The 26966-nt window shown below is 32.9% G+C and overlaps 2 protein-coding genes and 1 long non-coding RNA gene across 28 annotated transcripts in view; 2 read left to right on the top strand and 1 right to left on the bottom strand.

Annotated features, from left to right (window-relative positions):
• LOC143242821 (uncharacterized) overlaps window positions 1-26966 on the top strand; it is a 75629-nt gene that overhangs the window by 33885 nt on the left and 14778 nt on the right. The window lies entirely within an intron of this gene.
• LOC143242822 (dynein axonemal heavy chain 12-like) overlaps window positions 10090-26966 on the bottom strand; it is a 38966-nt gene continuing 22089 nt past the window's right edge. For 12 of the 25 annotated variants that reach the window (XM_076486340.1, XM_076486334.1, XM_076486332.1 and 9 more), the window contains 3 exons: window positions 24350-24561; window positions 22328-22406; window positions 21312-21443 (listed from right to left, as the gene is read on the bottom strand). In XM_076486340.1, the coding sequence (XP_076342455.1) occupies window positions 21402-21443; window positions 22328-22406; window positions 24350-24561 (333 nt within the window). In that variant the 3' untranslated portion in view covers window positions 21312-21401. Of the gene's footprint in view, window positions 10347-10817; window positions 11098-12074; window positions 13551-13771; window positions 13893-13923; window positions 14298-16607; window positions 16746-20722; window positions 20852-21311; window positions 21444-22327; window positions 22407-22752; window positions 22914-24349; window positions 24562-26966 lie in introns of those variants that run through there. The other 13 variants (XR_013023277.1, XR_013023278.1, XM_076486346.1 and 10 more) reach the window with 13 other exon arrangements.
• On the top strand, window positions 12669-22597 carry LOC143242826 (uncharacterized). Of its 2 annotated transcripts, none has more exons than XR_013023291.1 (3): window positions 12669-12717; window positions 15455-15741; window positions 20606-22597. It is a non-coding gene; the product is annotated as an uncharacterized LOC143242826 (long non-coding RNA). The 2 variants fall into 2 exon arrangements; XR_013023292.1 differs by having other exon boundaries at window positions 12683-12717; window positions 21869-22597.

The raw sequence follows: 26966 nt of genomic DNA, 5'->3' as shown, positions 1-26966 counted from the left end.
TCGCGGCACAAAGTTTACGAGTCGAACGCCGGGGACTTTTGGCGAGTGTGAGCTGAGATATAGGAGAGTTTTCTGCAAACTCTTGAGTTTATATGAATAGTGTAGGAAAAACTTATAACCCTTTCCCAGCGACAACCACCTTCACTTATCTGAACAAAGATAAATTACTATACTCACTTGGATAAAACTAATTACCCATACTGTAAGAAACAGCACCAGTTGAATGAGAAGAAAAAGAGTTACGTAATTCAAGTGAAAATTCTGAAGATGAAGGTGAAGAAACTTCTCATACAGAGGTGGAGATAGTTCCTTCCTACACTAAAAATAATACGGATTATGTTACTAACTTAAACAAAGCCTTGGATGTCGATAACGCAAAACTAATGAAGAAGAAAAATCTAGAACAAACAAATGAAAACCAAGAGTTTACTCTGGTAGTGTCGAAAAGAAAAAGTAGAAATTCATTACAAAATGAAACTACACAACCAAAAAATACACCACTTAAAACAAAACACCCAACTTTTTCATTATTATTGAAGGCGTGCCTGGCACATATAATCAACAGCAACTTGCAGCGGAAATTAGCAGATGTGAACCAACTGTTGAAACCGCTAGCGTCAAGCGTTTTACCTTCAGGCGGTGTCCTTGTCCGAGGTCAAGGATTTGTTTGGTTTATTTGGCATTTCGCACAAAGCTACTCGAGGGCTATTTGTGCTAGCCGTCCCTAATTTAGCAGTGTAAGACTAGAGGGAAGGAAGCTAGTCATCACCACCCACCGCCAACTCTTGGGCGACTCTTTCACCAACAAAAAGTGGGATTGACCGTCACCTTATAACGCCCCCAACAAGTCGAGTCCAATGGCAAGGATACCAAGACGATTAGAACTTGTAGAACTGCTGCAGCCCTTGTCCGTCCTTCCTGCCGTTGAGGAGTCCAGGTTGAGGTCTTGGGGTTGGGTCGTTTTTTGTCAAGAACCTCACCCTCGATCTTGCCATCATGGATGACCCTACCAGAAACGCAAGCCTCCCGACGACATCGCTCTCAGGATTACTTGCACGCGCATGCTCTCTCACCACGACAAGGTGACGATCCGACTGGAGAGTTAACAGAAGTAATAGTTTAACGTTTTTCTATTTTCTGTCTTTCAGACCCTGGTAACCCAAACTATCATGTGATTATATTTATTGGAATTTTACTTCCAACACCAAATTATAAGGCAATGTGTTAAGAAATTAATGAGATATAACGTGAAAAACTTTGATTAAATTTTGCATCAGGAGATGTTATATTAAGTATTTAGCACAGATGATGATGTTTCAAAGAGCTCTGCCGATTTCAGAGGGTTAATGACAAGTATCTGTTAGTCTATATTCCATGTTGTTACTATAAATAAGCTATTGACCATGTTTTGAGAAGAAACAAATATACGTAAAGTTCTGTTTTGAATAATATGGTTGTGATCTTATTCATTTCTCATTGGATGGGATTTGTTAACGTGTATTGATAAAAAGTATAATCAAATTAAATGTGAATGTGATGTGCGGCGAAAAAAGAAGAATTAAATGTGTGACTTAAAGGAATGAAATAAAATTGCAGACCAAACTGGTAGCTATACCTTTATGTCCTAAACTGAACAAACAACGTAGCCAGACTAATTGATGAATGAATATTTTCTTTAGAATTATTTATTGTCAATGTTACAAGTGTAGCTAGAAGTTTGACCGCCAATTTTGATTTCATTCTATTACGGCTAGAAAAGAAAGGTGTATAAAAAATAACTTTCCAGTCTTATATTTGTCATCACCCAATACGTTTTTCGTTGAATACCAGTCTCATGAATTGAGCTATGTGATGAGAAACAAATGATTCTGTGAAAACCTCTTCACATTTGAAGTGTAATACTTTAAAAGTTACGTGTTAAGTGCTGAAAGGACAAATTAAGTTGAACGTGGAAGAAATTATATTATATTAGAAATAGCCGAAGCTTTCAAAGATCAACTCCAAAATGTTTTTAAAACCACACTGATCCAGATATGAATACATATTTCTACAATAAAGTCACCAATTACATATTAAACAATAAACATCAATTTGTACTAATTTTTCCAATAAACATAACTGATACAAATATAAGTTCCGACACAGATTATGCAAGCATGCTACTTGTTTGTTTGTTTGTTTTTTGGAATTTCGCACAAAGCTATTCGAGGGCTATCTGTGCTAGCCGTCCCTAATTTAGCAGTGTAAGACCAGAGGGAAGGCAGCTAGTCATCACCACCCACCGCCAACTCTTGGGCTACTCTTTTACCAACGAATAGTGGGATTGACCGTCACATTATAACGCCCCACGGCTGGGAGGGCGAGCATGTTTGGCGCGACTCGGGCGCGAACCCGCGACCCTCAGATTACGAAGTGCACGCCTTAACGCGCTAGGCAAGCACGTTACTAACAAATGAAATATCCCTTCAAGAATTACTTGAAGCAATAAAAAACACAAAAAACAAAGCACCAGATGAAGATTAAATGCAAGCTGTCCTTCTAAAAAGGGCACTCCGAAATTGTTTGACCACCTAAATTCACTTTTTAACTTATCTCTATCCTCAGGATACATCCCAGTTTCTTGGAAGCTTGCAAATGTTTTGTTTGTTTTTGGAATTTCGCACAAAGCTACTCGAGGGCTATCTGTGCTAGCCGTCCCTAATTTAGCAGTGTAAGACTAGAGGGAAGGCAGCTAGTCATCACCACCCACCGCCAACTCTTGGGCGACTCTTTCACCAACAAAAAGTGGGACTGACCGTCACCTTATAACGCCCCCAACAAGTCGAGTCCAATGGCAAGGATACCAAGACGATTAGAACTTGTAGAACTGCTGCAGCCCTTGTCCGTCCTTCCTGCCGTTGAGGAGTCCAGGTTGAGGTCTTGGGGTTGGGTCGTTTTTTGTCAAGAACCTCACCCTCGATCTTGCCATCATGGATGACCCTACCAGAAACGCAAGCCTCCCGACGACATCGCTCTCAGGATTACTTGCACGCGCATGCTCTCTCACCACGACAAGGTGACGATCCGACTGGAGAGTTAACAGAAGTAATAGTTTAACGTTTTTCTATTTTCTGTCTTTCAGACCCTGGTAACCCAAACTATCATGTGATTATATTTATTGGAATTTTACTTCCAACACCAAATTATAAGGCAATGTGTTAAGAAATTAATGAGATATAACGTGAAAAACTTTGATTAAATTTTGCATCAAGAGATGTTATATTAAGTATTTAGCACAGATGATGATGTTTCAAAGAGCTCTGCCGATTTCAGAGGGTTAATGACAAGTATCTGTTAGTCTATATTCCATGTTGTTACTATAAATAAGCTATTGACCATGTTTTGAGAAGAAACAAATATACGTAAAGTTCTGTTTTGAATAATATGGTTGTGATCTTATTCATTTCTCATTGGATGGGATTTGTTAACGTGTATTGATAAAAAGTATAATCAAATTAAATGTGAATGTGATGTGCGGCGAAAAAGAAGAATTAAATGTGTGACTTAAAGGAATGAAATAAAATTGCAGACCAAACTGGTAGCTATACCTTTATGTCCTAAACTGAACAAACAACGTAGCCAGACTAATTGATGAATGAATATTTTCTTTAGAATTATTTATTGTCAATGTTACAAGTGTAGCTAGAAGTTTGACCGCCAATTTTGATTTCATTCTATTACGGCTAGAAAAGAAAGGTGTATAAAAAATAACTTTCCAGTCTTATATTTGTCATCACCCAATACGTTTTTCGTTGAATACCAGTCTCATGAATTGAGCTATGTGATGAGAAACAAATGATTCTGTGAAAACCTCTTCACATTTGAAGTGTAATACTTTAAAAGTTACGTGTTAAGTGCTGAAAGGACAAATTAAGTTGAACGTGGAAGAAATTATATTATATTAGAAATAGCCGAAGCTTTCAAAGATCAACTCCAAAATGTTTTTAAAACCACACTGATCCAGATATGAATACATATTTCTACAATAAAGTCACCAATTACATATTAAACAATAAACATCAATTTGTACTAATTTTTCCAATAAACATAACTGATACAAATATAAGTTCCGACACAGATTATGCAAGCATGCTACTTGTTTGTTTGTTTGTTTTTGGAATTTCGCACAAAGCTATTCGAGGGCTATCTGTGCTAGCCGTCCCTAATTTAGCAGTGTAAGACCAGAGGGAAGGCAGCTAGTCATCACCACCCACCGCCAACTCTTGGGCTACTCTTTTACCAACGAATAGTGGGATTGACCGTAACATTATACACCCCAGGGCTGGGAGGGCGAGCATGTTTAGCGCGACGCGGGCGCGAACCCGCGACCCTCGGATTACGAGTCGCACGCCTTACGCGCTTGGCCATGCCAGGCCTAAAACTTGCAAATATATTAATGTTCCATAAGGAAGAAAAGCCAGCGAATAAACCTGATAGCTACCGACCAATCAGCCTGACCAGCTGTGTAGGCTGGTCATTCTTGAAAGAATAATCAGTAATAGACTCTCCACATTCTTGGAGATAACATCAAAATTACCAAAAGAACAAAATGGATTCAGGAAATTTAAACAAACGACAGACCACCTATCCGATTAACCGAAACAATAATAGATAGCTTCAATAAAAAGAATGTACAGTCGCTTGCTTCCTTGATATCGAGGAAGCATTCGACACTGTTTGGCACGATGGTCTAAGGTTCCGAATGAATGAAATGGAACTACCGCGAGGAATTATTCGCTGGTTATCTAACTTTTTGAAAAATAGAAAATGTAGAGTAAATGTTAAAGGAACTTTTTCTGAATACTTTACTCCACAAGCTGGTGTCCCTCAGGGAGATTAATAGCGACTTTTCATTAATCATACGGCCACTGATTTGATTTGTTAAAATAAAAATAGTAAGGTGGATGTCTTCGTGTCTAATAAAAACTGTAATGTGAAATAAAGATTCGACTGTAGCCAACCATACTTCATGATCCATAAATTTACTTTGAAAATTGGCTAATTAATTATTAAAATTGATCTGTTGATATCACGTGAGTGTGTGGCTCAATAATATCACTACATATGGAGTTTTAATACTGTTCCAAAGAGTTTATGCAACATAACATAACCTGATAATTTAAATTAGATACAAGTTATTTTGATTTTTTAATAATTCAGATACGCAGACTTTAAAATAAATATTCATTTCTTTCTATGACGTCGATATTGTCTGAAAAAAGGAAAAAAACAAACTCTTACTTAGATCCAATTATTATTGCGTTTATAACTTTTTATTATTATGTTTTTCAAGAGAAATATAAATAAACTGAAGTAAAGATAAAAACATTGAGAAACAAATATGAATACTCATTCATCTTGATTTGTGAAATACTCGTATTTTATAATTAAAACTACGTATTCTGGTCTATCTTTTATTTATCAACCAGGACAATGCATGTCCATTGTTTCTTTTTCAATGTTGAAGACTATGTTCCTGTCCCATTCAACAAAAAACATGAATTCAGATTAGTTTGGATTACGTTATGTTAGCTTAAACTTTCCTGAAAGCTTTCATAAAATATAAAAACTCTGTATAACTTGATTGCCAACCTTACAAAATAGAAAGAACTTTTAAGTATCCACAAAATAGTCAGTGATGGTATGTGTAGTTGACCTTATTAAGAAGAATTTCAAGATTTTCGTATGAGCCAAATGAGCAATAGGAACAGATACATATAAGTTACTATTGTGTAGAACACCTTTCAGACTTCTTTTGGAGCAATCAGTAAACAATCACAATTCACTCTGCTCATATACTGCAGCTTCTAGTGTTGGTATTAATTTTGCAATATTAGTGCAATAAACCAGGGAACCTTCATGCGAAAACAGTATAACTGTTTCTCATTATTTCTGTACCAGTAATGTGATGTCCCTACAGAAATTAAGCTCTAAGCCAGAACCCTATAACCCATAATTCCTGGAGAATCTTTTAAAAGGCTCAAATCTATCACGGAATTAATAAGTTCATCTTGTATGAAAAGCTGTGGTTCATCAGATGCTTCAAGTTGAAAACACTCATTATTATTATTTCTATTGACATCAGATTCAGAATCAGATAACACTGTATCAAGAGTCTCTGGTGAAGTAGATACAGCTACATCAGATCTTATTACAAAATGAAGATTGGATAAGAAATTTCTTTTTTTATTCCGAGTATTGCAGCCTTGCATGTTTTTGAGAAATCTTGTGATATTTTGTCATTGATTCCTCACAACAAACTTACGACAAATGTAACAGAATATATTTGGATCATTTACATGACCTTTTGCTGCAATAACGACCAACAAATAATACTAAAAAGAAAAAAGTATCAAAGTGCACGCACAATCAGATACTATCCAGAAAGAGCCCAGCATGGCCAGGTGGGTTAAGAATTCGACTCGTAACGTAAGGGTCGATGGTTCTAATCCCTGTCGCACTAAAGATGCTCTCTTTTTTGGCCGTGGGAGCGTTATAATGTGACCGTCAATCTCACTAGTCATTGATGAAAGAGTAGTCCAAGACTTGGCGGTGGGTGATGATGACTAGTTGCCTTCCCTTTAGTCCTACACTGTTAAATTAGGGACGAATAGCGCAGATAGCTTTCGAGAAGCTTTACGCGAAAATCAAAACAAACAAACCTGTTTCCTTGTTTCTCTCTAAGTTCAGCAGATTTTGTTAAATGTTTAACAGTTAACTGAAAAGCGAACTGCATTCTCTGTTAAAACTCAGTCTTGTAATCACTGCATAATAAATACTTTAGAGGTCATTATCTCTTTCTTAGGCAGCAGTACATCTCTACCATGTAGTTGAAAGAACGGACTTTCGAAAGTAGACTCATTTTCAGCACATACGTAATAAATGAAAAGCTCTGTCCAAGTATTCTGATCTTTCTCACAGTATTGAGACATCGTATCCAACAAAGTTCTGTTGAATCTTTCTACTAATACGGTTGGAGTTGGATGAAAAGCAGTTGTTTCAGTTCTTTTTTTTTGTTTTTTTGGCAATTAACAAATGAGAAATATCTTTTATTAACTTGGAAACAAAGTTACTTTCTATATCCGACATTAAATACTGGAGTACAACGTGTCTAGCTACAATGTTATTTTAAAATACTTTAACAATCGTATTCGCTTTTTTATCAGACACACAAGTTATTTATTTACTCATCTTTATTTTGTTCACTAATCACATGATTTTAATTACTTCTAATTCATCCTCATTTTCGGTTCTAATTTTGTTAGACTATTCTCATCAGTTTCAGCGACTCTACACTTATGTTACATGGAGCATTCACATTAGAATGTTTTCTACCTGTTATATGAATTATTTCAAAATCATAATCTTGGATTACTAATGATCAACATGGCTAACATAGAGGAAAAGTTCATTAATGTTATTAGTCATCTTAATGGTACATGACATGTGATGATAGTAAATTTCCTACCATACAGATAACAACAAAAGGTTTTCATTCAATATACTACGGCTAAACATTCTTGTTCTGAGACCGAGTAATTTACTTCAGCTTTTCGTAAATGTCTACTGTAATAAGCTAAAGGATGTTCTTTTTTGTTTTCATTTAATTATGGCAACACTGCATTTATAGCATAACCTGAAATATATATGTTTAAAATAATTTATTTACTAACGCCTGAGTAACTAAAATGAATAACTTAAAATGAGTGATTTTAATGCAGCGTGTCCTAATTTCACGAAAGCTTTTTGTCTTTTATCTGCCCAAATAACTTTTCTTTCTTTCTTAGTAAGCTCAGTCAGAGGTTTGCCAACAATTCAAAATGTGGTGTAAACCTACTACAAAATCCTATATATCCTAGAAAAGCAGGAATATCTAACTTTTTAGTTCAGGTTTAATACTGTTTTCATTGTCATATGTCTTAGATATTCTATTTCATTTATCAATAACTGACATTTCTTTAGTTTCCTGTATATTACGTAACAGATAAATGTCTTCAACTGTTACAACAATCACTTTTTAAATTCTTCCCCAAACTTTAATTTTCCGTTCTTCTAAGGACCTTATGCAACCGGGGATACATAATGACTGATACTGCCCTCTGTTACCGCTTGTTCAAACATATGTTTCACACTTGTCTATCTCTGGCATTTTATGAGGTTTTCTGCTATAGGTTTATTTTAATTTAACACTATTATGTGACAAACTTGATTTTCACGACCAGGGTCACATCTCCTACAAATATTCTTCTGGTTACGTTATTACGCTTTCTTTATGTTTTCTTTCACATTTCCTAAGAAATAAATAATAATTTATTTTACTCTGTCGTGTCTGGTGTTTACTATTTCTCACATGATGCTGTGCTACTGCATCTAATGTTTAGTAGCCTTGTCTACTACTGCGTGGTTAGGAAATATTACTTTACCTTTCACATTTTCTTTTATGAAACATTCATTAGTTATTACAACAATATTGCTATATTAATTAATACCAATGCTTGTAGCTACAATCTGTGAACACTATGAGTGTAATTATTCCAAAAGAAGTATGAAAGATGTTCTGCACCCTTATAACATATGTATCTGATATCACTGGTTTTTCGGTACTTTCGAAATTCTCGTACAGTTGACATTCAAGTTATACAAAGTTTTCGTGTGAACAGGCTGGAAAAGCTTGTAATGAGCATTGGATAAAGAAACAAGGGCTACAAACAGTTAGCCTGATACCAAGTTCACACACAAAAGTCCAACTCCAACATGTGTTTTGAAAATAAAAGTCGAGTTTTTCCCCGAAAAATCTAGATGAGTGATGATATATATTCACTTGTTATCAATGTTCTTCTCTTTTTTTCAATTTGTTTATATTTTTTTTAGGAACATAATAATAAAAAAATGTCATTATGATGAGGGAAATAATAAATAAATCTAACTAAGAGTTTGTTTTCTACAAAAGTTGTAAACAATTTCTACACGATAGAATAAAAAAAGAATATCAATTTCGATATCTACGTGTGTGAATTATAGAAAATTTGTTTTTAAAATTCAAATAACTTGTATGTAATTTAAATTATGAGATCTATGTGCCATTGGAAAACATATTAGGAACAATATTCAAAACCCCATATGCAGTGATGTTAATGGGACACACACACTTACGTGACATTAACAGATCAGTTTTAAAACTTAGTTTGCCAATCCTCAAAATACGTTTATGGGATATGATGTGTGACTGGCGACTGAAGAAGCTTTCTTTCATGATACAATTTTTTACGAGATACTGTGACATCTAACGACCTATTTTCATTTCAACAAATGAAAGCAGTGACCGTCTGATAAATAAAAGTTCGCTATTAAATCTTTACCACCATCTATAGTCAGAAATCATTATTAGATGTGATTTTATATGAATTACAGAATATTTGTTTTTGAAACTAAACTGATTCATCAAAACTGTTAAAAGACAAACAGTTCATTATATTCATTAACTTCTGATCTAATAAACCAATGGTGATCAGAATTAGATAATAAATCTCGGGATTAGTACAGCTAATTCAGAATAGGATTTTTACTTATTAACAGCCCTAATGTCGACAATATGCCATAAGATCTAGGTTATTTCTAAACAAGATATCAAGCTAATAATGAAGTGTAATCATAAAAAAGTGAATAAAATGAAACCCGACAAACCTTAGAACATAACATTTACACTTAACATGAGACATTAGTGTTAGACCTATTACATTGTTAACCGTTACATTTTCTGTATAGTTCCACAGAGATTCTCAACAAGTGTTTATCATAATACAACCACACTATATGCATGTAATGTCTATTGCTGAATGCGTGTTACTTTTCAGACCGGCTTATATACGGCAAATATAGTTTGCGGAATACTATTTAAGTTAACAATTTCATACAACATATCTTATATACATTATAAATTAAATATATTACAGACATATAATAAAAAAGTTAGTAAAACTAAACTGAAAAAAAGAATGGAACATACTATACGAAGCACATACCAATGACTTGGAAACATGATTGTAAAGTATATTAAATATTTTTTATTGGTTTCAAATCTGTTTAGACATTCTTAAACAGCAGTTAAGTAAAACTGTAATATGGATAAAGAAAGTTATTAAACGAGAACATGAGTTGTTGGTCATACATTCATTCATGGTGATAAATACCGAACATGTTGGATTTAATTTAATTTCTGTTCCTCGTTGGACAGTTAAGATCTGCTGAGCTACTACAGATAGAACTTCTAAATCAAAACAGGACCAGGCACCACAGGAAGCAAGACCCTTGGAATAAAACATTAAGTTCTGTTCAAATTATTCTATAAAAATTATTAATATCTATAGAAAACTTCTGATATAAGTTAGCCATCAATTTTGCTTTCATCACATGTTAAATTAAGCAAATTGTTACTGATGATATTGCAACACCTTACATTTGTGAATGTCATTTCTTATAAAAGACAATATATACATATATTAATGAATTAAAGATCATAATAAATTACAAATTAGTTACAATCAACTGTAAACTGAAAATACAAACTGTTCAAAAAGTGGTACGTACTAGATTCTAATACAAACATTTTTAAAAAGCATAACTAGTGTATTGCTGACAATTCATTTAGTATTAATACTTCACTTGTATTTTTGTATTGTGACTTTAGTGGATATCTTTAACCTCATTACCATACAGTAGAAATGATATTTGTTACAGTGAGAAATTGTTTATTTCATGAGGAGCAGAGGATACATTACCTTGAAAAACTTTCCTAAAGCAATATAGTCCAGGCCATCTGAACAATTAAATACAACACACTGCTTTGCAACAGCTTTGGCCAAGTCCTTTGTGGTTTCAGTCATCCCAGTGCCTGGCTGGTCCTTCAGGAGCACAACCCAAATGAAGATGCAATGCCCCAAAGAGGGTACATTAGCAGCGATCAGTGAGAGGAGTAATAACAAGCCAAACAGTGTTTCCCAAATATTCATAGCCATATGTCAGAGATGAGCTTATCACAGAAGTTATCATTTTTTCATCCTAAAATTAAAAGGTGGCATAATTGCTGTCTTACTTCTCAAAGTAACAGAATGTTTTCCTTATTTTAAGTTATTTTAAGACCAAATTAAACTGTCATTTATAATATACATGTTAGTGTGCATGTCTATATATATATATTTTTTCACAGTTTGACTTAGAATATGTTCCAATATCATTTTTTACAGATGGTAATATTAAAGAAATATAGTAGTATTTAAACCACTTAATAAATGAGCTATCAAGAAATGTGCTTTACCTAACTTCTGCGTGTCATGTTCGTATATGCATATACACCTCTACATTTTACTCTATAACTAAACATTTTAAACTGAGAAAACCATTTTCAAATTTGTCCTTCAAGAATAAGAGGGATGAAGGTTACTTTACATAAGACAGTTAGAAAACATGACTGAAAACTGATATAATGGTTGCTAACTTATGGCAACACATTATTTCTTTTATTAAACCTTATTAACCTCACTCATATATAGTTGTAGATAATACGATATGACTCAATATGTGGTAGATTCAAAAGATTCAATACAAAGGAGCTGTAGGCTCAGTGACATTTTGCTTTCATCTCATGGTTGTCAAGTCCTTGAGAAAGACACATTATTTTGATTGTTTCAGTCTATCAAGCATATCAAGCTGCACAATGGGTACAAATTATTAGCTAAAAGGTTAAACTGTGCCAAACTGGCATCCTTTTCAGGTGGAATGTATCACTACTTTTATTTGCTTGTGCTAGTAAAACTGGAGTTCATTGCTGGTTTCCAAGAGCTGTCTCAGCACAGGATTGATTTGATTTCAATACTGTACTACCTTTGAGTCAAATACATACCAATAGTAATCAGATGAAGATATACATAATGAAAGACGGGCATCACAGGAACATCAGTAATGGTTTATACAAAATTGTTATTTTTCTAACTGAAATTCTATCAACAAAGCTAACTGTATAACAATACCACATTGAAGAGGCTTCTAAAGTTGTTTAATTAGTATACTCCTATCTCACAATACAGCTGAAATGGAAACTTCCGTGGCAACAATTTGAAAATGACATATCATACACTAGACAAAAAAATATTTCCTCAAAATTAATATCTCAGAAGTGAGTAGATGAGAATAATTTTTAAGTAAAAAAGTCAGAGATAATCCAGTTATTCATGCTAAAACATCCCCTCTGGACAATTGCTGACACTAAATAAAATATTTATAACAGCAGCACTTTAGAGAAAGAACCTTTAGTTTTAATGCCAACATAGCATTTAATAGGAATAAAATCCTTTGAATCTATACTAGGTGAAGTAACAATCACATGAACTTGCAAACTCATAATAAGGAAAGGAAAAATTATCAAAAGCCCTCCACAAACTAAGTAAAGTTAACAGAAAATGTTATGATAAAAGTGAAGTATGAATCACAGGAAGAAGCAAAAACTTTATACATGTGCATAAGTGAGTGCTGAATCATGTAAATTTCAGTAAAGAGAAAGTCAGCTACACTAGAAGGGTGTGTCACACTCCTATTGGTGGAGAGTTGTCACGTGCTCATTTGCATGCTACAACACAGTAATACCCTTGGGAAACAAGTGAATTTGGACCCTCAATACTAGTGGTGAGTGAAAATATTTGTATATATAAAGCAGCACAAATAGAGGAAAGCTATTATGTAAGAAGAAGTAAGATTGTATCAGAAGTATGCCTTATCATGTATGGCTTATGAACTTTTTATAACTGGCTCCAGTATTTCCTTTTATTTTAGTTGTTAATTTGAATACATTGTTTTTATAATAACAAATGTTCTATGTAACACCAGCCTACAACTGAGTATCTGAAGTGTTCTTTACCTGTTGACAGTACTAAGATCACATACCTGAAGCATTCCTTTCCTGTCGAGGTGAATATTTCGAGTGATTTTTTACCTGTTAGCAATAATAAAATTAAGTATCTCAACTGTTCTATGATTAGCATTAATATCAAATTTCAGCATACATTTACATAAGAAATGTTAGCCCCCCAGTGATATAATGGTATGTCTCTGGACTTATGCTGGTAAAAATCAGGTTTTGACACCCATGGTGTAGCTTTTTACAAAATAACTAAACAAACAAACAAGAAATATTAATTGATATTATGAAATTGGGCAACACCTCTTCATCTTAAGCTATAATTTGTTCATTTATATTTTTCTAGCATTATTAGTTACTGATGTTCACATCTAACCTGTGCTCTAACCTGCCAATAATATCTAAGTTGACTTAACCATATAAAATCATTTTCAGATGACACTTTGTTTTCTATTAAAGTAGCCAACACATCTCGAGCATGCACATTCAGTACAACCAGACACCCAAGGGTTGTCCTTGTCTGTTGGGGAAAATTTCCTTTCACTAATGTCACAACTTTTTCTATCTGCCTATTGTTTTGTTCCAAGTATTTATCCAAAGCCTGAAATTGTAGTCAATGTAAAAAAAAAAGTAAATTACTGTAATGCAATGCTAAAATATTTGAGTTTGTTGTTCCACTGTTACAATGATTTATCTCAAAACCTTATTAAAAGTATTCAAACTGCAAACTACATGTTTTGAAGAATAACAAAATATTTCAACAGATGTTACATTTACAAACATCATTTTAGTGAAACTTTTAATGTAAAATCAACAACATACTTCTAGTCCATTCTTTATAGCTTGATGAATGTCTGCTGTCCAGTATGTCTGAGAAACACAGAGAATAGCTTATCCTGGCCATTTCATTACCCATGACTCACAATGAGATTCACAATGTGATCTAATAGATATAGATATCACCTATCAAACCATGAAGAGCAAATAATTTATTTTTAATGAATGTACAAGGCATGCTCATTAAGAATATGTAAATTCCAGTTCCTATGTTATCCTATCAGATTTTTTTAAATATAGTCAAAATATTAATACATGAAACAAAAATATTCAGTAAACATTACAAAATTAGTAAAATGAGCCCTGATTTACACATTCTTGTTTCTTACAAATGCCTGAAATCCACTATGACTTACATACAATTTTCCTACTTATAAAAGTGAAAAACTTTTGACCTGTGATTTAAATAATATTCTCTCACACACATAATAAAATAAATACAAACACAATCTCTTCATATTTTTACCTATCTAGCAAAATACATGATCTATTTACTTTCCACACATGGTACCTATAAAAACAAAACAACATAAAAACATGACTTATTCATAAAGATAACACATCTTAATGTAATACATGACTAGTACATTCTTCTCACATACAAATATAATACAAAACAATGATTCCTAATACATATTTTGCCAAAAAATATTGATATAATATTTCTACTCCTACAAAAACATCGAGTTAGGTACCCTTACAAGGTATAAACAGAATAATGAGATACAACATGACAAGTACACTTTTCTTACTCTCTCAAGTACAAAATACATCACATATATTTTGACACACAGGATACAGTAATCCTTAATTACTTACATATTCTTCTTTCTCAATCTTACAAAACACACACATACACAAATAGCAAGACTTATAAATTTCTCGTGCTTCAAAATGGTATAAAAATGTCAGTTTATACACTGATTGTATTGTGCTGAAACATATTCTTTTCAAATAAAATTATAATATAAAAAGAGAATAATTTTTATGTTATTTTTAATTATAAATGATAAAAAGATGCATCATTATATATATATATAGAAAAAAATAATTTCCTATTTGCATAATAATATGTATAAATAGCATTATATAAGAGCAATTGTTAACTACAAAAGTAATCCAAAACATGTTATTAAATACATTTTTCCTTACTGGTAAAAAAAAAAAAAACCATATCTTATGCATTTTCAAATTGATAATATTTACATACATAATGCATAAACAATATAACTTCTATAATATTCTTACTCACATACATATTTCCAAGATAATCATGACTTAAAATTCTGTTTCTTTGCATAGGTAACACTGATAATTGCATGAGTTTGCAAATTCTTCCAGAACTGTGCAAAGATATTAGCACAAAGTCATAAATTCAATTTCAGGTTACTTTCAAATGGAAGGTAAATGTGAAATTTCAGAATTTTATTAATTTTCATATTGAGTGCAACAGAAAGCCTGTGGTAGTGTTTGAGTTCAACACACACTTAATATTGTGTATGTCCCCCTTTTGCTTTAATAACTGCAGACAGTCTTTGAGATATTTTTGCAGTATATTTAACAAAAGTATCCTTTAGGATTTTACTCCAAATGTCTCTAATACATTCCCATAAAGTTTCTTTGGTAGTAGCATTTGATTCATCAAGTTTCTGATTTATCAAATTCCAGATTTATCAAGTTGGTCAAGATTAAGGCTCTGTGGGGACCATTGCATCATTTGAGTTACTCCAGTAGCTTCTTCCTTACCTAAACAATTTCTGCATGGGTTGGATAACTGTTCAAGGTCATTAGCTTCTTGGTAGTAGAATCTTTTAATATGCTAATCACTGATGGTCCATGAGCTGGTCCATTATTTCATCCATTTTGCAAAGGTTTCTTGTTGCATTAGTAGAAAAGCATTCCAAAACCATCACACGGTCTCCTCCCATGCTTGATGGTAGGTGTTATGAATTGAGGTAAGTAACTTTCACTTTTCTTCCTTCAGTTATACAATCAATGCTTTGAACTAAATATTTCAAACTTGTACTTACCTGTCCATAACACCATTTTCCGATCATCAATAATTCAGTTTTTGTACTTTTTAGCAAATCTCCGTCTCTTGAAAATACTTGGAGATCAAAGTTAATTTTTTTTAACAGCTATAGAATTGAATGTACACTTTTCTATCATTTAGCACATGGTCTTTATCTCATGCATGAGGTCAATAGCAGTCTTTTTTCTGTTGCAAATGCTGCATAAACAAAACACACAAGTGTCATTGTGTTAAGGTATTCTGCCTCTTCCTTTTCTATTTTCAAATTTATTTATCTCAGTTTCATGATCTGGGGTGTACTTGACAGTGTTTGGGAACATTTGAAGCCTGCAGCCAATTATCAGGGGTAATCCAACCAGCATTATGTAAAGCTTTTATTAAAATCTCTACTCTACTGACAATTATTTATACTTGTTGGGCCATGGCATGACAACAAAATTTAATATATAGTATTAAACACTGTTTTTATCAAGGTTTAGTTGTGGAGTGCTATTCAATTGACTTATTTTAGCATATCCCAAATTTGATCAGTATGTTCATTCAAGCAGAAACATTATTACATGCCCTTGGTACAAGTATATTGAAATTCTAAAGAATGATAAGTATTCTCAACAAGGCTCATTAAATTTTCAACAGAGACCAGTGAAGCATTGCCATGGCATTGAAATTCATATTTTGTTATGGCATAGAAGAATTAGTCCTATAAAATAGTAAGAATAAGAAAATATTTTCTTGTTCTAACACATGTACATGTTATTGTATGTAAGTACAGAACCTAAAGGAACTTACTTTGTGAATGCATCTTTCATAATCCCTTCTAACTGTAAAAGCCATTTCTCTACCTGTCCTCAAGCACAAGAGGTAGATATTGTTTCTGTCAACTCTTCTCACCCTCACTGCTCTCCATATGAGTTATGTCCAGATAATCTGTAAAGTTTATTCTTTTTATAATCTGAGACTGGGCCTTAAAAGATTATACATAGAGTTTGCTGTTTGTTACACCTTTGCACTTGTGTAGAAAAATGTTTACATTTATCAGGCAGGCAGTAGTATGGCCTATGTAGGAATGGCTAGAATTGTTCATAAATATGGAATTTTAAATATCTTTACAATAGGTCATAGAACTTTACAATAGCAATAGTGTTACCTTTAATAACAAACATATGTAATGATCAAGTCATAAGTTCTGGAAGTGTCTGTAAATATTACAATAAAAGTCAGTCAAAGAGGTGCCACAAGGGCCCATAATAAAATCATGGAGGTGTGGCAAAAGCACAGATGCATAGACTCCCCAGGAGAGAGCTCGCTCATCTGAAAACCCAAAGTCAATAAACTATTCCATGGGGCAGAACAAAGTCTGGTCAAGATATATGGCCTGCATTGAGGTTTACAACATATAGTACATGACAGACAATAAGGCAAGTGTATTGAGAAGTGACACAAGAAAAAAGAAGGTATAGGGTTTGAAAACAAAGAGTCCTGGATCTGATACTTTTCTGACACTTGATATAAGATACGACTGTGAAGTTTAAAGAGGGAACCGTAACTAAATGATCCAACAGGAGGGATAGAAAATGGGAACTTGCCCAAAGTACTGCCAAAAGTTTGAGTACATTAAGCTGAAGTCAAGATACATCCTTGATCAGAGTGTTCAACATAAGGTTGTCATTCAGAGATGCCTCTCTTCCTAGTAAGAATATATTGGTGAAAAAGGCATAAGAAAAATTTGGGTGGAAGTAGGTGCACATTTATAGTGGTATCGAAGTGGTAGACAGCCACTCAAAAATGTCTGTGAGAAGAGAAACAGTAGGTCCAAAGGTTCCTGTGATTCATTACACTGGTTGCACAAGGGCATTCAGAGATGGTTGATATGAGCATGGCCCAGTAGAATAAACAGTTTCAGGAAAGCTATAGTTACTAAAGACAATAGAGTCTCTCAGGCAACACGAGTAGGACAGACTCACATCCCAGTGAGAGAATGTTCCATCATTTGCAGATAGACAGGGTAAGATTCAGCCCAGCTGAGAAAGAAGTTGAAAAAATACTCCCAGAAAAAACAAGGTATTTGATGGGATAAGAAAGAACTTAGAAGTCTTGGCAAGCCATCCTACAAAGACAGTTTCCTACAGAAGGAAAGTATGAAGGTAAGACTTCTCCTGTTAATGGGACAGAAGAAGCCAATCATTCATGCAATAATGAAAATCATAGAGCAAGTTCTTTCAGATGGTACACAAAAACCTTGACTGTTCTGTTAAAGACATAGGAGGTCAATGCAATGCTAAAAAGAAAAAAGGATCGCTGAACTGGAAGGAATGATTTCAAGAAACAAATTTGAAATATTTTTAAAACTCAGAATTGGGAATATGAAGAAACATATCTGAGATGCCACTCTTGCTCATCCAAAGTCCAAGGAAAAAGAACCAACAAAGAGTAAAGAAATTTTCCATGCAAAGTGGAAAGGTAGATTACCAGCCTCCAGTCCCCAGTTTTATTGGGGACCACAAACAGGTGAAAGTAAGACCCTCTCTATGACTTGTTTGTGCAATAGATCTGGCACAGTGACTTCCAGATATTGAAGATAGATGTAATTTGAGAGAGAAGTGAAGGGACAGTCCATGAAAGCTAACAAGTATGACCCATCTAACTGCAGATAGTTGTTAACAAAGATGTGCATATCACAAAGACCAGCCCCCATGACAACTGAATCTGCTCCATTGTCATTGATGAATCCAGAAAGTCTGACACTAGGCTGAAGAGTATTGAGCAAAAGGATAAGATAGGAAAAGGGGTAAAATATAGGAAGTGGGAGGAGTATAATGATCCAAGTAAACAGGGAAAGAGTAGTAGTACAGACTATGGCAGAAAGGAGAAGAGAACAGGAATTGCCTGAAAATTCAAGTAGGGCTCGATGAATTGTCTCTTACATGAAGTGAAGAGAGGAAAGGTAATAAAACACAGAAAGTAGTATTAAGCAAAGACAAGAGAACTAAGCACTGGAGAGTGAAATCGACCTTAGTGGCCTTGCTCCCAAACAGGCAAAAGAGATTTCAAGGTCTATGACTCTAGAAGGAGGAAGTTCAGTTAACTGTAGGCCATGATAAAGGAATTAGAAAGCAAGAAGGACAAGGAATAAGATCACTGGCATGAATTGTCTCTTACATGAAGTGAAGAGAGGAAAGGTAATAAAACACAGAAAGTAGTATTAAGCAAATACAAGAGAACTAAGCACTGGAGAGTGAAATCGACTTCAGTGGGCTTGCTCCCAAACAGGCAAAAGAGATTTCAAGGTCTATGACTCTAGAAGGAGGAAGTTCAGTTAACTGTAGGCCATGATAAAGGAATTAGAAAGCAAGAAGGACAAGAAATAAGATCACTGGCATAGGGTAGATCTATAAAGGAAGCAATATTAACATCATTATCAGAAGATGGGAAAAGAATCAAAATTATTTAAGTTGGGAGTTGTGACGTAGAGAATGGGAAATATAGTAAGACAATGGAATGAGAGATAGAGTGATAAGGTCCAAATAGCATGAGGATGTCTGAAAATTCTCCTCAACAACAAGAGAGGTTCTCAAAGCATAACCAGAAGGGGGAGACAAACAGTAAAAGTTGTCTTTCTCATCATATTCCTTCTCAGAATGAGGGGAAATAATTCTTGGCTGCATAATAAAACCTACTACCCTATGCACAATGGCTATCATGCCATTTATGTTTAACATGTCTTCAGTAGCCAAATTAGGAAATTGACTATTGCAAGGTTATTCCTCATCTCAGCAGATGCCAAAGTTGCATGAACTTGAAAGTTCATAGTTTGATAAACTAAAGAAAACAAAGTTCCTTTATTAGATTGCAAACCTCTGTAAGTTATGAATACAACAAAATACATCAAATACACACAGTGCTAAGGAAGATTAATGAAGAATCTCAGTGGAAAATCTCAGTGCACAGGAAGGTTATGTCATGCTCATATTAGTGGAGGGCTTTTATTACATAATAACATCATTATGTAATGGTGAAAATCATGAGAAATCTAGTGAGTGTTGGTTGAAGTTGTCTAAAGAATTGTGGAATGCAAATCTCTCAGGCAGATGCACAATAAAGATTGCTTTCTGTGTGAAGAGGTAGGTATGGTCTCAGAAGTAAGACATTTTTATATTAATGAATGTATTATTGTGAAAAGTGTGAACTATCTAAAATATTTATCAGTGTTAATATAATACAATTCAGAAAATGATGGTTTAATTAAACACAAGTGCAATAATAATGTGAATTTACTGAGCTTATTTGGAAATATGCAATCCACTTTGTTGATTTTAAAAGTAAAATATACACAAAACTTTACTTAAAACACATTGATAATAGCAAAACAATTGTGTCATTAACTGAAATGTTGTGGAAAGCAAAATATAATTTAAAACTAAGCAATTACACAAGAAAAGTGGAGTGGTCCACAATGGCATCTAGCACATGAGTGGCATGTGCATTTATGTTAGCAATTTGCTTACAGATGTGAAATGTGAAAGTTGGAGTAAAAGTTAGCAATGAAGTGGATGTAAGGAGGGGTGTTCCTAACAGTTGGCCAGACTTCTATAAAAATTATATATCAGTGGTGAAGTGAAGGTGACAACAGCTGAGTGCTTAGCAGGACATATTAACGTTATAAAATATAAACAAATAAAAAAAAACAATTAACTATTTTGTTTATTTGATTTATATGTGTATATATCTTTATTTAAGTTAGGTAGTGAAAATTTATTACCATTTTGTTTTCTTGAATATTTTTATAGATACTTTTTTAAATTTATGATGGGGAACGTCCCAGAGGTGAAAACTGCCATTGAGTATACTAAAGTTATCTTCTGAATGAGATTAAACAGTTTCAACAAAAAGGACTGCAATTTTACCTTTTGAATCAGTTCCACCAACTCACTGGATTTCTTTAGTTTCTCTAAATTTTTTTCAACAAAGAGAACTGCCAGTACATGTCTGTCTAAAACAGCAGCTTTCATGGTGTCTCTCCAGTTGTGAATCATCTGTATTGTATGATAAGAGTATTAAGATGATGTAATTATTCAAACAATTATATAAAAAAAACATCTAAGATGTTGGAACACATTTAAAGTTTAAATGTACCACAAAATTATTTAAAAGGTGGTGCTACCGTAACAATAGATTTAAACAAATAAAAATATGTTTTCTATTTGTATTTCTTTCGGTATGGAACGTTTTTAATAACTGCATTTTATTTTTATCACAACTACATTTTTCTATTTCAACTAATAAGTATAAGAAGATAATTGAATTACACAAAGCACTAATAATTATATTTGATGTTTAAAATACTAAGCTATATACATAAATATGTATATAAAGAGAATAAAAAAGTCAGAAATAAAAGAATAATATATAAATTGTCTTCACACAAGCAATAAAATACTACTTATAAAAATTCTAAAAACACTGAGGAAATATTAAAATAGTTGTAGTGCATACCTTCCCTCCTCTGGCATTTGAGCCATAATATCAGGGGAACTAAAGATTGGCTCTAAATATAGCCATGTAGCTTGAACTTTTAACCACTCATCAATTATCTCTCCTAACATCAACAACTTGTGTTCCCACTCTCTGTAAAAATGAAAAATAAAAAGTGAAAATACTTCACAATTTGAAATATATAGTATATGAACTATAAAGGTATATATAGTGTTTATCATAAAATAAAAATAATATTTAACAAAGAAAAAATCATTAGAATATAATTAATTTGATAAAAATATTTTATCAAACCTTTTTTTATATTTATGAAACATTACCTTTAAGTTTTTCTAAAAACACAGTAAACATTACTCCTTAGTATAACACGTTTCTATTATACTATCATTTCAAACATAGTCCTTTTTGGATTTTTTTCATGTATATATCTATCTTTATGTGTATTTTTCTTTAAGAAAACAATACACACACATACACATGTATATGATTATATCTGTACTTAAAAAAATTGAGAATGACCATCAACTATGTTACAAAAAAAAATTAATTTTTTGCAGCTTACTTTAACCACAAATAGAGTTAGCTAGCATTCCTGTCAAATGAAATGCATGTGTATCAACATAAAACTAATTTATTCGTTGTGGGCCTGGACTATTAATGAAATATCCAGTTCCAGACTAGAAAGAAGACTGAATATTGTTTGTGAGTTTGAAAAATTTTAGTATATAAATAATTATTTCTCATAATTATTTTTAATAACTGTTATTATAAATTGTATTGTTTTTTTGTAAATCAAAATTGGTTTGTGTTAAGAAACTTGTGTGTATTAATCCTGTTGGCAAATATTGTAAATTTAATACATTGTGACATTTAATTATCTTCTAAATTAAAATTAAAATGTCTAGTTATTTGAAATCGTAATATGTAATGTATGTGACGTAATTAGTTGTAGACTAATAGATAAATTATAATATGTAACATACGTAATAAATGTCAATATTATTTTCATTTTTTACCTTAGAGTTCATCAACTCCTGAGTGCTTTTTGGAATGGTTAAAGCTTTATCTACAATGTGTTTGTACTCATCACAAATCCTACAAGATAAAAACTTATACATGTAATGCCATGTTAGTTAAAATTAAATAAAAGTAGGCATTTATGAAGAAAACTCAAAAACTGCATGTTAAATATATAGAGCAATCAAACAATTTCTCTTAAGTGTTTAGTTTTTCACATCTGTATAATCAAAGTGTGTTTTCTTTAACAATAAATCATTACTTCTTGGTGTTTTTGTGTGTCAATCATTCGTGCAAACACAGGTATCTTAACCTTTAGTGAATACAGTGTACACAGTGTAACATGTGGTTTCATACATTTACTGCTACAGTAATTATATCTCATACACTAAGCCAATAATGTACAGTGACTCCTATTGCTTACTTGTGTCAAAGAGGCATTAAAAACAGGAAGTTCAATTCCAATAGCTGTTCAGCAAACTTATTCCTTTCAGCAACCATCCTATTCAAAAAATCCTCCACAATAAGCAGTTTGAATATTCCAACTGGAACAGCCTCTTGTAGCAAACCTGTAACCAGTTGAGGCTATGCAATAAAATAAATATTAGTTGGACTGATACATTTAGCTTGAACAATCAGCCACCTGTCAGTTTATACCAGTATTCCAGTGCACTGTCAGTGTCTGGGTTATTGTATCAGCCATGGATGAAGCAGTTTGAAAAAAAAACCTAGTATTTACACTCCAGTCCTCTTGAATCATCAGGCTCACAAGGTTCATAATTACTACCTACTTCATCCTCTTCAAATGACTGTGCATTGGAATTTTGTAAATTACTTGCAGTTTCATTCAGAGTAAAACTCTAAACAACTTTGCTATCTTGTTGCCATAATAGTAATCAAAACAAGGCAATGCAGAAATCTCAGGTCATGTGAACTGAAATTTTAGTGAAAAAATACTTTCTACTAATTGAAAGAGGGAAACACACATGCATGATCATTGTACAATACTAAAGGACTGTTTATCTGTTTGCTTACACACAGTTATAGCATCTTTGCTGATTGATGTGTTAACACATCATTAGTGCCTGATTAATAGAAATGACTCATTAGTACTTCATTGGTGGTGAACATGTTAATCCAACAATAATAGTTAGGTTTTTCTCAATTGTACAGAATTTCCAGTCATCGTGTAAGTCTATTATTATGTTTATTAGGGTGAAAACCTGAAGGTGAAGAATAGAAGTGATATAAATAAACAAACGAAAATGGTTATAGTTATTACCATGAAATAAGACTTTATTAGTTAAAAGAAGTTTCAGTTCTATATCAATAAAAATCATAAATAGCAAGAGTACTACAAATGACTCAATACAATCTAATTATTTTAGGATTTCATTTTCTAGTTCATTGATTTACAACAGTAAGTATATTTTACAATTTTTTTATACTGGTTGACTTTCATTAAGGCATTTTATTTTAATTATGATCTGCAATAATGGATGTAGTTCTAAACTAGTTGGCTTTTGACTATAATATACATAATTTTTGTAAGGATGAGATATGTTTTAAAATTGTCTTTCACAAATTATCAGTGTTACCTTTTAGCTCTTTTGAATATTTGTTGAGAATAATAACCCAATAAACAATAGATTCCTACTTCCTTCTATATATACTTCCTTCTGTTTAATAGATTTTACAAAAATACAACTTAACAACTTACGCATCATTTTTTATTTGTTATCTTTTTTTATGTCAGGATAGGTTATCAACTTAAAAATATTTTAATAAATTTATAAAATGACTATTGTCAAGTAGATAAGATAATATATTAGATGACATAACTGTGAAGGTACTTATTAGTGTAAATTAATATTTACTGTGCAATAAAAAATGCTACACACTTTTTTAAATTAACAGTATCTATCTAATACCCTCTCATTTTATGCTTTTTGTTGATAAACTGATTAGATTAGAATTTATAACATTAAAAAAGTCTGTGCTTAAATTTTTTATGGTGTTACCTTTTACTTTCTTCCTGGTGCTCATTTGAGATGTTATTCAATAACTTTTCCAAAAGGATCTCTGTTTGGCTAGCTAAAGACTCATAAAGTTCCCGAAAATCCAACTGGAACATTCCGAGATCAACAATTTTGTCTGCAGTGTACATAAATTTGTTGATCCAGGATTTATACTCATAAACCTGTTTTCTCCATACTTCAAAGCTGCTCTCACTCTAACATATTAAACAGTGATTTTTTCAGTCTAATGAAGATGCATTATTGGGAAATAAAAAAATAATAAACTAAAAAAATACATAAAAAATGTTATCATAAAACTGTATTTGAACAAAATTTACAGATTTAAAACATATTTTAGGATAGCAAAAACTATTTTAGAATTAGGACCTCCTTCTTTTCTTTACTAACATCTCTAACTGAACACTTCAATGAATGAAGTTCTTAAAAATAAGTTCAAACAGTGTTAGGTAGTGCAAATCAAAGACCTGCATATCACATAACAAGGTTCTTGAAATTTCAGTGGAAAAAGAACGAGAAGGTTTCGATGGAAAAATTTAATATCTAATAAACTTAATAAAATATCAAATTAAAAGTATTCATATATGTCTAATAATGTAAATGAAGGGAATTTATCTTTACAGGAAAAACTTTGCAAAAAAAGCAAAAAAAAGCATGAATATGACTTATTGCAAAAGTTTTACTACATCAAAGAAAGAAAAATAGTTTTTTGAATCAATAATAAAAGTGAGTTTGGTAAACCTTAGACACAGAATTATAAATTAAAAATGCGAAAAAATTATTTTTTTAAAGTTCAGAAGTTGACATTTTTCATACACTGAAAATGTATTATTAATAGGTACTTACTTCGTCTTACATAAAGCTATCTCAACCTTTTTCTGCCCTCTAAGCATTGTAAAACATTTTCATGATCAGCCTGCCAGTTAATATACTTCACCAATTTCACATGATACCTCAACATGTACATATCATGTGAATACTCTCCACTAATTTTTTGCATCACCTACATTTGCACAGCTACATCCCTCTGCTATTGTTATTCAATCCTCACTTTCATGGCAGGTTATAACAGAAGAACACCAGACAAGGGTAGAGGAAGTAAGCAGCTATCAGAAATGCATTTTCAGTGCATGAAATATGTTAACTTCCAATATGGTCTTACCTCCTTTCATACAAAACTTGAATTCAACACTGCAAAGTTTAAGCATACAATGTGGGAACCAAGTGGAAAGTGACTACCCTGAATGAATGTATGTGCTTTGAGATGAAAATGAAACACACTTATGAGGTACCATACTGACTTCTGGAACAGGTATGCTCTTTGCTCATGATGTAGGAAATGAATCTGACATAGGTGTAATCCACAGTAAAATATAAACAGAATTAGCTACATACACGTGCAATCTCAACCAGACAAATGAGATTTCATGACTTGTCCTTGGCATTAGAAGGTTGATGATGAAAAAAAGATAAATTATGACATAAACATAAACGTGGCTAAGCCACGTGGACTGTGTTATCTATATATATACGTAACAAACCTAATCATAAGTATACAGGAATTAAGAAGTGGAAGTTAGCTTCTGGCTGAAACTGGACAAACTCCAAAAACCACATTAGGAACAAGAAGTATAATACACCAAAACTAGCATTACAGGGTTGCCTCAAATCAACCTCATGAACAAAGCAATATCTGTAACCAGTGTCACGAACAGAAATCGTTCATTACCCAGTCATAAATACAGGAAAGAGATATCCAGCATCTGGAATTATTAGGAAGATTTGTAACACTTACTCAACCATAGGAACAGTGCACTTATGTCCTGTATCTGTCACTGAGAAGCAGGTGAAGTCCCCCAAACTCAATTGTAGGAGCTGGAAAAGAACCTCCTGCAACCAGAATTAATGAGAATAGGAGTCTCTACCATAAACAACTATAAGAATAGGAGAGTGTCATCCTGCACCTAGTTTTAAGAGGAGGATTCTGTATAGGCTGGGCCTGCTCCAACCGATTTGTTACTTTATTTTGACAGGAGTCCACCTGATAAAGAGCATCCAGAGGAAATGGAAGGAGGCAGATCAGCCTTGCCCTCTTCTAACTGGTAAAGTTCTAGTCTCACTCATGATCAATCTTTTCAGAAACTAAGAAATGGGTAAGAACTCCTATGTTACACTGAAAGAAAAAAAGGGGAATTAAATGTGGTGGGGAGTCCAGAGGACCATCACACTAGAGAAAGTACAATGGGTATCTTTAATTCCTACTTTTAAAAGCATATCACTCCCAATTAATGCAATCAAAAGGTCAGCAAGCATGGGTGATAATCCCCTTCTGCTATACTCAGGAAGTCCATGAGTGATGGTCTCCAAATGATATATACATATACATACCACAGGGTATGCTACAAGTGGTATTGTTGAAACATCCCATTCCTACAGTGAGTGTTATAATGTAATCATGACGTCAATAGTGCATATCTGACCAGGCAAAAAGATATGACAAAATGATGAATAAGGTGAGAAAACACATTGTGGAGGTGGGGCCTTCCATGGAGGAGTTAGAATACACCAGCCTAATAAGAGAAAAATGAAAAGGGTATAAAAG

The sequence above is a fragment of the Tachypleus tridentatus genome, unplaced genomic scaffold (genome assembly GCF_004210375.1).
Source record: "Tachypleus tridentatus isolate NWPU-2018 unplaced genomic scaffold, ASM421037v1 Hic_cluster_2, whole genome shotgun sequence".
In the NCBI taxonomy this organism is placed as follows: Eukaryota; Metazoa; Arthropoda; class Merostomata; order Xiphosura; family Limulidae; genus Tachypleus; species Tachypleus tridentatus.
Note: the sequence above shows the minus strand (reverse complement) of the source record. Positions and strands in the feature narration are given on the sequence as shown.